This window comes from Stegostoma tigrinum, chromosome 22, assembly GCF_030684315.1.
Source record: "Stegostoma tigrinum isolate sSteTig4 chromosome 22, sSteTig4.hap1, whole genome shotgun sequence".
NCBI lineage: Eukaryota > Metazoa > Chordata > Chondrichthyes > Orectolobiformes > Stegostomatidae > Stegostoma > Stegostoma tigrinum.
Genome location: NC_081375.1, coordinates 54,717,410 through 54,731,398, shown reverse-complemented (window position 1 = coordinate 54,731,398; position 13,989 = coordinate 54,717,410). Strand labels below are relative to the sequence as shown.

At 42.3% G+C, this 13,989-nt stretch overlaps 1 protein-coding gene across 1 annotated transcript in view; it reads left to right on the top strand.

Moving 5' to 3' along the window:
* myo15b (myosin XVB) overlaps positions 1 to 13,989 on the top strand; it is a 278,965-nt gene that overhangs the window by 194,137 nt on the left and 70,839 nt on the right. Inside the window, exons 34-36 of the mRNA XM_059653562.1 lie at positions 1,514 to 1,727; positions 4,502 to 4,598; positions 8,122 to 8,362. Of these exons, the coding sequence (XP_059509545.1) occupies positions 1,514 to 1,727; positions 4,502 to 4,598; positions 8,122 to 8,362 (552 nt within the window). The remainder of the gene's footprint in view (positions 1 to 1,513; positions 1,728 to 4,501; positions 4,599 to 8,121; positions 8,363 to 13,989) is intronic.

Sequence of the window (13,989 nt, the reverse complement as noted above, 5' to 3'; positions counted from 1 at the left end):
CTACCTTCCCAGTCCCACCCCTCCTGTCCCTATTTATTTCTGAGCTCCCTTCCTCTCCCCATTTCTGAAGTAGGGTCCCAACCCGAAATGTCAACTTTCCTGCTTCTCTGATACTGCCTGGCCTGCTCCACGCTATGTTATCTCTGACTCCAGCATCAGCAGTTGTTACTATCTCTGAGATGTTTCACCTTTCCAGTTTCCCTGTCTTCTATTCTGAGGGCAACAACTCTTACTGAGGGGTGAGAGTGGATATAGGTGTGGTCTTGTCTCTGAGTCTCATCTCAGGAGGTGACATTAGTAAATTTGGCTGGGCTGTGCACTTACTTGCATAGACCGGTGTAAATTGTGAAATCTGACACCTGGAATCAGGGCAACTGTTTAATTACTGGTTCATTGCTATAGTTACAAGCAGCAACATACTTAAAATCTTTCTCATGGATAACCCATTAGAAGTAGACTGGCAGAAACCAGGTGATACAACACAGACACCTTACATGGCACAGATTGCATGACAGAAATGTGTCTTATTGGTAAAGATTCTGTTCCATCAACAGCCCTTGTCTGAACAGGGGGTTAGGCCTTTTACGTGGACAAATAGGAAGCTTAACAATTGTTAGAGGCCTCAGTCCTGAAATTGGGCTGCCTAGGGCCTGTGCCAATGCTTCGGAAACATAGTCCCTTCATGGGACCATGTGGAGCAGCTGCTAAAAAGGAAGTTTAATAAAAGTTAAATAGTTAACAGGATGTGGAGCCGAGGAAAGCAATTCACAACTCCTGAATTGCCAAATGCCTTGTTGCCAGGAAGACAACCAGGCTAATTCATTCTCTTGATGCCCAATTGTTCTGCAGAAGGACAACAATCTGTGGCTAAATTTTGAGTGACCTCTGGTGCACATCAATGCACCTCCAGACCAAGAAAAAGCTAAATTGGATTTTGGTCCTTTTTGCTATATATCTTGTACTATCCATCCAAACACAACATTTTAATATTCTTATTACTAGTATATTCTTCCCACTTATCCCACACACTTCAAACAACATTCAGTATAGTTTTGCCATCTAGATTTTATTGAAATAATTCTGATAAACAATCAAAATGTTTTAGCTGTTTTTAAATTCCAAATGGAATAATTTGAATCATTGTGTTAATTTAGTACTCCTTATGCAGTTCTGGGAATTGTGTAGACTGCAAAGTTTCAAAATTCAAACCTTCCTAAGTCATCTCAGAGTCAGAAAGCCCTTCGCCACTGTTTTCTCTAACAGCTGGCCTTTCAGTTAATAAGTGTTGAGCTGCTGTTTGAAGTCAGTTTGCCCTGAAGTGCTGTTAAACAAAGTTACTGGTGTTGCAGCAGATTGTTACAATAAACCAGTTCCCTCATCTTTTGGCCCATTCAGTCATTCATTGAAACACTGCGATAGAATAACACCAACTCTAGGGTTTGCCTTTATAGAATATATTGAATATTGTTACTTTTGACAAGCTTCAGATGAAACACTGTACTTATTCCTAAAGTGAGCCCTCCTCCAGAAGAGTCCACCAAAGACGCAAAGCAGAAAGACAAGGAAAAAGAGAAAGAACAGAAGACAGAAGAAGAACCAACAGAACCAGAGGAAGTGAAGCTCATCCAGAGCAACACAAGACCAGAACCTAGTCAGAACATCAAGGAAATAATTAAATTGTACCAGAGCCAGCCAAAACAACCTCCACCTCTCTACCAACCTGTCAGGTGAGAGCATAGAGCAGAATGTCCACATTCTTAGACTGTAAACACTAGACAATACTCAGGAGAGGTGAGTAATGCTGAGGAAGGTCAGGGATCAAGACTGGTGCCTCCAAATGGAGGTAAGCAAAACATTTGAAACCAGAGGGCCCAAAGAGGCAGGTGGCTCAGGCATATCCATTAGGAACTCACACCTGACCTTCCCTCCCCTTAGCCCCTTTATTTTGGCCACGGAGACTCTGAGAAGTTGGTTTCTCCAGCCTGTTGACATGAGGTGCCACAGAAGTGAACCCCCTCACTGGAGTAAGTGGGCCACAGACTCTTGGTATTCGTATTGGTCTCATTCGCATCTCATTTGCTGCACCAACTGGACAGCCACAGATAGTTATAGTTTAGGTCACTGTGTCCCCAGTGGGGGACAGGTACACCTGGGGCAGGGAGAGAATGACTGAGAAATTAGGGTTGCATGGGTTAGGATCAAACAGGGCCACAGTGAAAAAAATGGGAATAGGATCAGTGATGTTAAAAAGACATGCCTTAAGGCTTTGTTCCTTAAAGCACAGAGAACTAGCAATAAAGGGGATGAAGTAATTGCACAAATAGATGAAAACAGGTATGGTACAGTTGGGAATACAGAGAAATGGCTGCAGGGTTTTTTTTTATTCACTCATGGGATATGAGCATCTCTGGCTGGCATTTTGTGCCCCTCCCTAGCTGCCCCTGAGAATGTGATGATGAGCCACATCCTCGGGCCTCTGCAATCCACATGGTGTCAGTTGACTCACAATGCCTTTAGGGAGGTAATTTTAGGACTTTGACCCCAGCGACAGTGAAGGATATATTTCTAAGTCTGGACGGTGAGTGACTTGGAGGGGAAGTCACTCATGGTGACCAATGATGGGAACTGATCATCTAGGGGTATTCAGTATTTAGAAAGAGCAGACAGAAATGAAAAGGTAGTAGATTTGCATTGATGGTTAAAGAGGAAGTCAATGCAATAGCAAGAAAGAATATAAGCTCTGACCATGAGGAATCAATCTGGATAAAGCTGAGGAACACCAAGGGGTAAAACTGTAGAGGTGATGTTGGGAACAGCATTAAAAATGAAAGTAAAGAAATGTGCAATAAAGAACATCTGTAATTATGGATGAATTTAATCTCAATATAGATTGTACAAATGACATTAATCACAAAACAGTATATCGGATGGATTTCTGGACCAATACATTGAGGAAACAACCAGAGAACATAGAAACATTAAAATATAGAAGATGGGAGCAAGAGGAGGCCATTTGGCCTTTAGAGCCTGCTTCCCCATTCTTCATGATCATGGCTGATTGTCCAACTCAATAATCCAATCTTTCTTTCTACCCATAACCTTTGATCCCATTCGCTCGAAGTGCTACATCTAGTTGCCTTTTGAATACATTCAATGTTTTGGCATCAAATACTTCCTATGGTAATGAACGCCACATCCTCACCACTATTTGAATGAAAAAATGTCTCCTCCTCTCCATCCTAAATTGCGTACCCCAAATCCACATATTGTGACCCCTGATTCTGGATACACCGACCATCAGGAATATCCTCCCTGCACCTACCCTGTCCAGCTCTGTTAGAATTTTATAAGTCTCTATGAGATCCCCTTTCAAGACTGTGTATTATGTAACGAGAAAGGAATAATTGGCAACGTGGCTGTTTAAGGCCCTTTGGCAATTAGCAAACATAATTTGCTGGAATTCCTCGTCAAGGTGGAGAGTGACGTAGATGATTCCACAACTAGGGTCTTGAATCTAAATAGAGGAAACTACAATGGTATGAGGCTTAAGCTGGCAGTAATAAATTGGGGAAAGTTACTTAAAGGGATTAATTTGGGTAGGCAATGGCAAACATTCAAACAGTGCATGGAGAAATTACAACAATTGTTTATTTCCATCTGGAAGAAAAGTAAAATGGGAAATGTAGCCAAACCATAGCTTATAAGGAAAATTAGAGATAGCACTAGATCCAAGGAAGAGGTACACAAATTGGCCAGAAGAAGCAATTGGAGTAGCAGCAGCAATTTGGGAGGGTCAGTGATTGGGAAAGGAATATGATCATAGGTATGTTTCACCTTTTCTCCTGGAATCCTGCATCAGGAGTTGCATTGTGAGCCATTTATTTGAAGCTAGCTTTAAAGAATTTGTTTGCAGATGTAAAGACAATAATATATCAGCAACAGCTCTTTCGGTGCCTCCATGAACGAGCGGTACAACTCCACCCCACCTCCCCTTAGCGAATCTATTTCGAGAAGATAAGTATGGTAGGATCTACTTAGAAAGCAGAATCTCATAGGTAATAACCTCTAGTTTATTAATAAGAAGTGGATAATCTCTGGATTATTTCCTGAGCCATGAAGAAATCAGTTGAAGTTAAATAAGAGTTCAACGTACGGCTTATAGATTGGAATGGAAGAAAGGGGTTCCACTTGTTGGGCACTACTGGACACTTTTGCACATGTTTTATATCAGATTTGGTGTCATTGAATTTCTAAGTCAAAATATTCCCCTTGAGCTGGACATGTTTGCTATTGATGCAAAGAATGTCTGTTTTCTTTATTGCTACTTTTTAAAACAAAGCAAACTATATGTTTCATGAATGCCCAGTCTCTTATTTTATTTGCAACTTAAAATATCCTGATCCTTGAATGGAATCAATCAGGTGACTGGCTTTGCATTGGTTGTTCAATGTACATTGACCTGTTGGACCATACATCTAATGTTTATCTTCCACTGCTATAGGAGGTCAGCAAAACCATTCCTGAAGAAAAGCAATCCCAAGGATGAGGCATTATCTCTTTTAGGAATGAGAGAATCAGCTTCTCCCACTGAGATAGAGGTAAGTGGGGGTCAGTTTAGCTCAGTTGGTTTGCTAATGTGTGATGCTAAAAGTGTGGGTTCAATGCCCACATCAGTGAAAGTTACTATAAAAGACTCTCATTCTCAAACTCTCCCCTTGCCTGAGGTGTAGTGATGATGTGGAGGTGACAATGTGGTACTGGGGTGGACAAGGTCAGGAATCAAACAACACCAGGTTATGGTCCAACAGGTTTATTTGAAAACATAAAGCTTTCAAAGCCTTTCTCCTTCAAGTGTCAGTGAGAGAGGTGATATCAGTTACAGAATTTATTAGTAAAAGATCAAAGGGTCACACAACTGATGAGGATGTATTAAACAAACCTAAGATGCTGTTAAATAAAAACTGAAAAAACTACAGATGCTGTAAATCAGGAACAAAAACGGACATTGCAGGAAAAATTCAGCAAGTCTGGCAGGCATCGTGAAAAAAAATCAGAGTTAATGTTTCTTGCCCAATGACCCTTCCTCACAATCCTCTCCTAACAACTTCTGTTTTTGTTCCTAAGATGTTGTTAAATCTGCAATCAGTTCAAAGGTTTGAATTGATTAATATGTATATGCAAATCCCTGAATTTCTTTCAAGTCACCACCTTGAGAGAACTTAGTGTAGAGAAGAGGTGACATTTTATAAATCACATAAACTTGTAAGGATAGTGTACCTTTGCAATAAAATTAAAATACTGCAGATGCTGAGAATCTGAAATAAAAACAGAAAAAGCTGGAAATATTCAACAGGTTTTAAAGCATCTCTGGAAAGGGAAACATCACACATTTTGAGTCTTATCTGATACTCCTGCAGAACTGCCTGGGGCTGAAAAATATGTTTTTTTTTTAATGCTGTTGACTGCGGTGGGGAAGGAGGAAGAGTGAGTGCAACAGTTGGTGTGGGTGCCCAGAGCATAAGACGAATGGAATGCAAATGGTGGTAAAGGAGTGGTAGAGATGTAAACTAGATAGAACAAAGAAAATTACAGCACAGGAACAGGTCCTTCAGCCCTCCAAGCCTGCGCCGATCGAGATCCTCTGTCTAACCTGTCATCTATTTTCTAAGGGTCTTTGTCCATTTGCTCCCCGCCCATCCATGCACCTATCCTGATATATCTTAAAAGACGCTAACGTGTCTGCGTCTACCACCTCCGCTGACAACGCGTTCCAGGCACCCAGCACCCTCTGCGTAAAGAACTTTCCACGCATATCTCCCTTAAACTTTCCTCCTCTCACTTTGAACTCATGACCCCTAGTAACTGAGTCCCCCACTATGGGAAAAAGCTTCTTGCTATCCACCCTGTCTATACCCCTCATGATTTTGTAGACCTCAATCAGGTCCGCCCTCAATCTCCGTCTTTCTAATGAAAATAATCCTAATCTATTCAACCTCTCTTCATAGCTAGCACCCTCTACACCAGGCAACATCCTGGTGAACATCCTCTGCACCCTCTCCAAAGCATCCATATCCTGTTGGTAATGTGGCGACCAGAACTGTACACCGTACTCTAAATGTGGCCGAACCAAAGTCCTATACAACTGTGACATGACCTGCCAACTCTTGTACTCAATACCCCGCCCAATGAAGGAAAGCATGCCACATGCCTTCTTGACCACCCTATTGATCTGCGTTGTCACCTTCAGGGAACAATGGACCTGAACACCCAGATCTCTGTATTCATCAATTTTCCCTAGGACTTTTCAATTTACTGTATAGTTCGCCCTTGAATTTGATCTTCCAAAATGCGTCACCTTGCATTTGCCCGGATTGAACTCCATCTGCCATTTATCTGCTCAACTCTCCAGTCTATCTATATTCTGCTGTAATCTCTGACAGTCCCCTTCACTATCTGCTACTCCACCAATCTTAGTGTCATCTGCAAACTTGCTGATCAGACCACCTACACCTTCCTCCAAATCATTTATGTATATCACAAACAACAGTGGTCCCAGCACAGATCCCTGTGGAACACCACTAATCACAGGTCTCCAATTTGAGAAACTCCCTTCTTCTACTACCCTCTGTCTCCTGTTACCCAGCCAGTTTTTTTAGCCATCTAGCTAGCACACCCTGGACCCCATGTGACTTCACTTTCTCCATCAGCCTACCATGGGGAACCATATCAAACGCCTTACTGAAGTCCATGTATATGACATCTACAAGCTTTCCCTCATCTATCAGCTTGGTCACGTCCTCAAAGAATTCTATTTAGTTGGTAAGACATGACCTTCCCTGAACAAAACCCTGTTGCCTATCACTGATAAGCCCATTTTCTTCCACATGGTAATAGATCCTATCCCTCAGTATTTTCTCCAGTAGCTTCCCAACCACTGATGTCAGACTCACCGGTCGATAATTACCTGGATTATCCTTGCTACTCTTCTTAAACAAGGTGACAACATTAGCAAGTCTTCAGTCCTCTGGGACCTCACTCGTGCCTAAGGATGCTACAAAGATATCTGTTAAGGTCCTGGCTATTTCCTCCCTCGCTTCCCTCAATAACCTGGGATAGATCCCATTAGGACCAGGGGACTTGTCCACCTTAATGTCTTTTAGGATACCCAACACTTCCTCCTTCCTTATGTCAATTTGACCTAGAGTAAGCAAACATCCATCCCTAACCTCAACACCTGTCATGTCCCTCTCCTTGGTAACTAATAGTTGTGGAAAGGCAAGAAAAAAATGGTCTTTACCAAAGAGGATGATGTTACCCTGACCACAATGACAGAGGAAGAAAATCTATCACATGAACAAATCAAGACTGAGTGTTGGTGTAAGGCACTGGAACCAGATTAGATTTATTCAAGGATTTTGAGTGAAGTATGGGTTGAAATTGCGGGACCGCTGGCCATAATATTTCGGTCTTCCCTAACCTTCAGTGAGGTGTCAGAAGACTGAGAATTGTAATCACTATGGTCTTGTTCAGAAGCATAAGCCCAGCAGTTAGGTTTAACTTCAGTGGTGGGGAAGCCTCGAGAGACAATTATTTAGGATAATATTAGTAGTCACATAGAAAAAGGTAGGTTAATTAAGAAGAGCCAGCATGGATTTCCAAAAGGAATGTTTAACCAACTTGCTGAAGATTTTTAATGAGGTAACAAAGAGGAGTGATGGTAATGCTGTGGGTGTGGTGTGCGTGGACCTTCAGAAAGCATTTGATACAGTGCCTCATACAAAAAGCTACAGGTCATAGTGTAAAAGGAGCAACCATGGATATAAAATTGGCTGAGTGATAGGAACCAGTGAGAAGCAGTCAATGGATATTTTCCAGGCTTGAGAAAGATTTATAATAGAGTTCCCTGGAGATCAGGTCAATGCATCGAGAGACATCAAGCAGGGGCAGAGCACGTCCTTTCAGGAAGAGAAAAGCAGTCAGCCGCATTAGTCACAGAGCTTGTGATTTACTGATGTATTGATATAATGTAGTTACGCTGAGTCTTTGAGGAAAGCAAATGCAACTAAAAGGTTGTCAAGGAGATCAGTATTTTCTCTAAGCTCTTGATTATTTCTGTTGTAGGATGGTGTCAGAAAGGAAACAAAAGCTACAAAGGCTCCACCTAAACTAGCGCCGAAACCACATCGTCATCCTCTACCTTCACAGCCTTCAATTCAGGACCAACTTTCAAAGATATATGCTCCACCACCAGAAGGGCCTTCACTGCCACCACCTCCCCCACCTCCTCCACCTGGTTGCTCACCAGCATCAACATCTACCAGTGAATTTCAACTCCCCCCAGTTCCACAAAAGAGAGAGGAAGGTAAGATCAAGCACATATTTTGTGATATTTTTCATGAGATATGGATGTTGCTGGATGTGCCAGTATTATATCATCAATACATCAGTAAATCTCAAGCTCTGTGACTAATGTGGCTGAACTGTTTTTCTTTTCTCTTCATGAAAGGACATGCTCTGCCCCTGCTTGATGGCTCTAGCTGCATTGATCTAATTGCCAGGGAACTCTATTATAAATCTTTCTCAAGCCTGGAAAATATCCACTGACTGCTTCCCACTGGTTCCTATCACTCAGCCAAATTTGTATCCATGGTTGCTTCACTTTGGGTCTGTGGTGGAGGGAGCAAATATTAGAGCGAATGTCCTAAGACAGATAGCTCACTATCCTCTCCTATTCCCCAAGGATTTCCTCATTATTTAACTCAAAATCCAAATCTTCTGGATTCGATTCCTTACTCTGCATGACAGTAACTAATGCCTGTTTATTCGGTTCCTGTCCCTGTCGTAGCAAGATTTCAGCATATTCACATGGCATCCCTGATAAAGTATTTTCCTATCTGGCATTTTAACCAGATAATTCACCTGACTCAACTTCTTATCAACCTGATAATTATACTAAACCTTGCTTTGAAGAGACCTTATACCACTGTCAACAGCTCCAATATTTTATCCTCAATGGCAAACGTACAAATTTTAGATTTCTTATCTATTTCTTGTTCATTAGATGCTGTGCCACTTTCAAATGTTGTCTAGCTAATTCACCTATTCTGTTTAATCTTTCCCTCACCTCAGATATATAATCCAATCATGTGATCGCTAACTTTGGGACTTATCAACTTTTCCTTATTCGATTTTAAAGGCCCTCTTACTTTGTGTCCGAATATCAACACAAATGGATTAAACTGATTCATTTGGAGTATCTCTAATGTCAAATAATATAAATGGGATTTCTTTATCCCAATCATTTGGGTAATCCTGGCAATATGCCCTCAGCTTGCCTTTAGGATGTGATGCCACCTTTCCAATGGTCCATGTGATTCAGGATGGTATACACTTGATTTAAAGTGTTGGGTGCCTAAACTATCCATGACCTCCTTAAATAGTTTGGCAGTAAAACTGGACCCTTGGTCTGACTGAATCCATAATGGGTAAAGAAAGCAAACAACTGCTCCACAACCTTTTTATGCCTTGAAATTCCGTAACGGAATTGCCTCTGCAAACCTGGTAGGCACATCCATTATGATTAGCAAATATGGGTTCCCCACTTTTGGTTTTAGGGAGGGGACCTACATAATCAATCATAACCAGTGTGAAAGGTTCTTCAAATGCAGGAATTGGGATCAAAGGGTCTGGTTTTATTATTGCCGTGGCATGTATGACAGGTCTGGCAAAATTCAACCACATCCTTATGCAATCCAGGCCAATAGAAATAGTTCTGTAACTTGTCCTGAGTCTCCCTCACTCCTAGATGACCTTCTACAGGTAACTCATGTGCTACCCGCAATACTTCCTGTCTGTATGTTACCAGCAACACAATCTGGTGAACTTACACCCATTTCTCATCTGCACTAACCAGCCGCAATCTCCATTTTTGCTTTAGGATTCTATCCTTAAGATAATAACTTTTGGGAATACATTCTGATTCCTTTTCTGTGTAGGCTTAATGATATAAACCTTCTATCGTCTCATCTTTTTGTTCTAACTCTAGTAATCTTGCAGGTCTATACACCTTTGCCTGATCTTCTACCTGTTCAGGTTTATCCTTTGGCATTTCATCAAACAGGATTTTTTTTATTTCAACTCCTCAGTTCCCTGGTTTTCCTTCAGCTTCTCCACCACAAGGTGCTTCACTCCTTTGATCCAGCTGAGTCGTTTCCAAGAACAAACTGCATTCCTGGAATAGATACTCTTTCAATTACTCCCACTGTCACTTTCTCAGTCTTGATTGGGCTTTCCAGCCTTATCTTACACGGGGGGAACACTAAATCTCTCTCCATTTATTCCACAGATTACCGCTCTCTCGAATAACATTTCAGAAAGAGTGCAAATACTTTCATCTCTTACTGTTAGAGACAGGTTAGCTTCAATATTGTAACTTCTTTAACTTCTGCCCCTATTCTTACTGAGTAACCTTACTGACAGAGGTGACGTTTTTGTAGATATCAGGAACCATCTCACTATTCAGCCCCATGACTAGGCTGAGCTCTCTCCTGCAGCTCCTTGACTTCTTTTGGGATTTTCTTGACTGCCTCAACTCATCCCACTGGTTTAGCTTTTTTTACCACATCCTTTATCCCAGTGCCTTTCTTAAACCACTAGATTAGATTCCTTACAGTGTAGAAACAGTCCCTTTGGCCCAACAAGTCCACACTGCCCCTTGGAGCATCCCGCCCAGACCCAACCCCCTATAACCCACACACCCCCGAACACTACGGGCATTTTGGAAGGCCGATCCACCTAGCCTGCACATCTTTGAACTGTGGGAGGAAACCCACGCAGAAACGGGGAGAATGTGTAAACTCCGCACAGATAGTTACCCGAGGCTGGGATCGAACCCGGGTCCCTGGCGCTGTGAGGCTGCAGTGCTAACCACTGAGCCACCGTGTCGCCCACTAGCACTGTGACTTTATAGAACATAGAACATAGAACATAGAACAGTACAGCACAGAACAGGCCCTTCAGCCCACAATGTTGTGCCGACCATTGATCCTCATGTATGCACCCTCAAATTTCTGTGACCATATGCATGTCCAGCAGTCTCTTAAATGACCCCAATGACCTTGCTTCCACAACTGCTGCTGGCAACGCATTCCATGCTCTCACAACTCTCTGCGTAAAGAACCTGCCTCTGACATCCCCTCTATACTTTCCACCAACCAGCTTAAAACTATGACCCCTCGTGCTAGCCATTTCTGCCCTGGGAAATAGTCTCTGGCTATCAACTCTATCTATGCCTCTCATTGTGTCTTACTCTATTACAGTGGAAATATCTGAGGCCTTCCACCTCTTTTTCACCTTCGTGAGTTTCTTTATTCACCTGTGGTAAACTTTTCCCAGTGTGGTCAACTTTTGTATTACATTGAAGGACCTCCCTTTTTCCCAATTTCTATCCCTTACGGAATGAAATTGTTGTCAGAAGTTAAACTTTGATTTATTCACCAATGTGTTGATGAACACCATCCACCATGTCTGTAACTCTACTTGCTGTTTGAACTTTCTGTTCCTCAGCACAAGTTCTTATCATTTCTGGAAGTGAGCTTTTAAACTCCTCCTGCAGAACAATATCTCTAAGATCCTCATATGTCTTTTCCATCTTTAATGTTGTCACCCATCTATCGAAGTCGCTATGTTTAATTCTTTCAAACTCAACATAAGCCTGACCTGGCTGCTTCCTTATCTCCGACCCATTGTCTATGTGCTTCTGGTACCATTTCATAGGTGCTCAAAATAGCCTGCTTCACTCCTTCATAGTCTCCTGACGTCTTCCCTGACAGCACTGCAACCATCTCACTAGCCCTGTCTACCAACTTGGTCTGAATTAATATTACCCAAACAGTCTGTGAACAAAGAGATAACAAGGTGTAGAGCTGAATGAACACAGCAGGCCAAGCAGTATCAGAGGAGCAGGAAAGCTGACGTTTCGGACCTAGACCCTTTTTCAGAAATGGGGGAGGGGAAGGGGATTCTGAAATAAGTAAGGAGAGAGGGGGAGGAGGATGGAGGATGGATAGAGGAGCCAGTAAAGGTGAGTGTAGGTGGGGAGCACGGACAGGTCAAGGGGGTGGGATGAGGTTAGAAGTTAGGAGATGGGGGTGGGTTGAGGTGGGAGGAGGGGACGGGTGGGAGGAAGGACAGATTAGGGAGGCAGGGCCAAGCTGGGCAGATTTTGGGAAGCAGTAGGGGGAGGAGAGATTTTGAAGCTTGTGAAGTCCACATTAATACCATTGGGCTGCAGGGTTCCCAAGCAGAATATGAGGTGCTGTTCCTGCAACCTTCGGGTGGCATCGTCGTGGCACTGCAGGAGGCCCATGTGATCTGAGGAATGGGAGGGGGAGTGAAAATGGTTTGTGACTGGGAGGTGCAGTTGTTTAGAGTGAACCGAGCGGAGGTGTTCAGCAAAGCGGTTCCCAAGTCTCCATTGGTTTCCCCAATATGGAGGAGGCCACAACGGGAACACCAAACGCAGTATATCACATTAGTAGATGTGCAGTCGAACATCTGCTTGATGTGAAAAGTCTTCTTGGGGCCTGGGATGGGGGTGATGGGGGAGAAGTAGGGGCAGGTGTAGAACTTCCTGCAGTTGCAGGGAAAAGTGCCAGGTTAGGTTTAGGGTTAGGGTTAGGGTTAGGGTTAGAGTCCTAATTATTCCCGAACTGAACAAAATTCTACTGGTATGCTATTAACACAAGTCCCACTTATACAACCTAAGTAGTGAGAAAAAGAATAAATTAAAACTTAGTTTCTCAAAGTTCACACAGAATGTGTCTTCCGGATGCTCTGCCTTCTCCACTGTCCCTCCAGTCATAAACACCTTTCTTCTGCTGATCCTGCTGTCATGGAAGTTTTCTCTGTGAAGACTCTTAGTTAGAAGTATTGTGGTGCGTTTTGTAGATAGATGGTGCTTTTTTGCAGAGCTTAGTGATTTCTTGTGAAAGCCAGGTACTTATTTCTCCGATGGCAGTTCGCTCTCATCCTGATTTTTAAAAACCCAAAAAATGCCGGATGATATATCAATTTTCTTGCAGTCCGAAACTGTCAAAGCCATCAGATTTAAATTCAGTTGGCATTCAATCACTAAGTGCTTTGTTTAACTTAATTGACCAGCTAGTTCCCAAAACATCAAAAGAAGCCTAATCACACAGCCAATTGATACATTTTTCCATTTTAGAACTGGCTGTACATCTCCAGCTACATACAGACACTTTTTTTCTGTATAAACCTCTAAGGTTAGAAAAGCACTTTATCTCTTGAAGGGACCACACATTGTTGTCCCTTATCTTTATATTTACAAACATATTCTCGCTTCCTGCCTTCCTATTCGCGATTACCGTACACAACTTCATAACAGTATTGTCTGAGAATTAAAGGCAGAACATTCAGGAGAGATGCTGGGAAGACGTTATTCTACATACAAAGAGTTGTCGATGACTGAAACTCTCTTCCACAAACAGCAGTGAATGTTGGATCAGTTAGTTCTAAATCTGAAAAAGGGAGCATTTTTGTTAAGCAAAAGTATTCAAGGATAAGGGCCAGATTAGCCAAGATCTCAATGAATGATAGAACAGGCACAAGGATCTGGAGGACCTACTCCTCTTCCTATATTCCTATAACTATGCTGTGTGATTTTAACAGTCATAAATATGAAACTCCTTTCCTGTATCGTCTCTTCCCTGTGTGCTTAAGTGTGTGTGTGTGTGTGTGTGTGTGTGTGTGTGTGTGTGAGAGAGACAGAAGTCTGGTTAGACCACTTTGAGATTGGATGTGAGGAATAAATAATACTCCTGGTTTAAGTCTCAAAGCAGTTCAGAACTTGAAATGTTAACATGCTTTTTCTCCACAGATGCTGCCAGACCTCCTGAGTTTCTCCAGCAATTTCTATTATTTTTTTCACCTTATTTACAAATCTGTCCAAGCATTACCAAAATGAAGTGT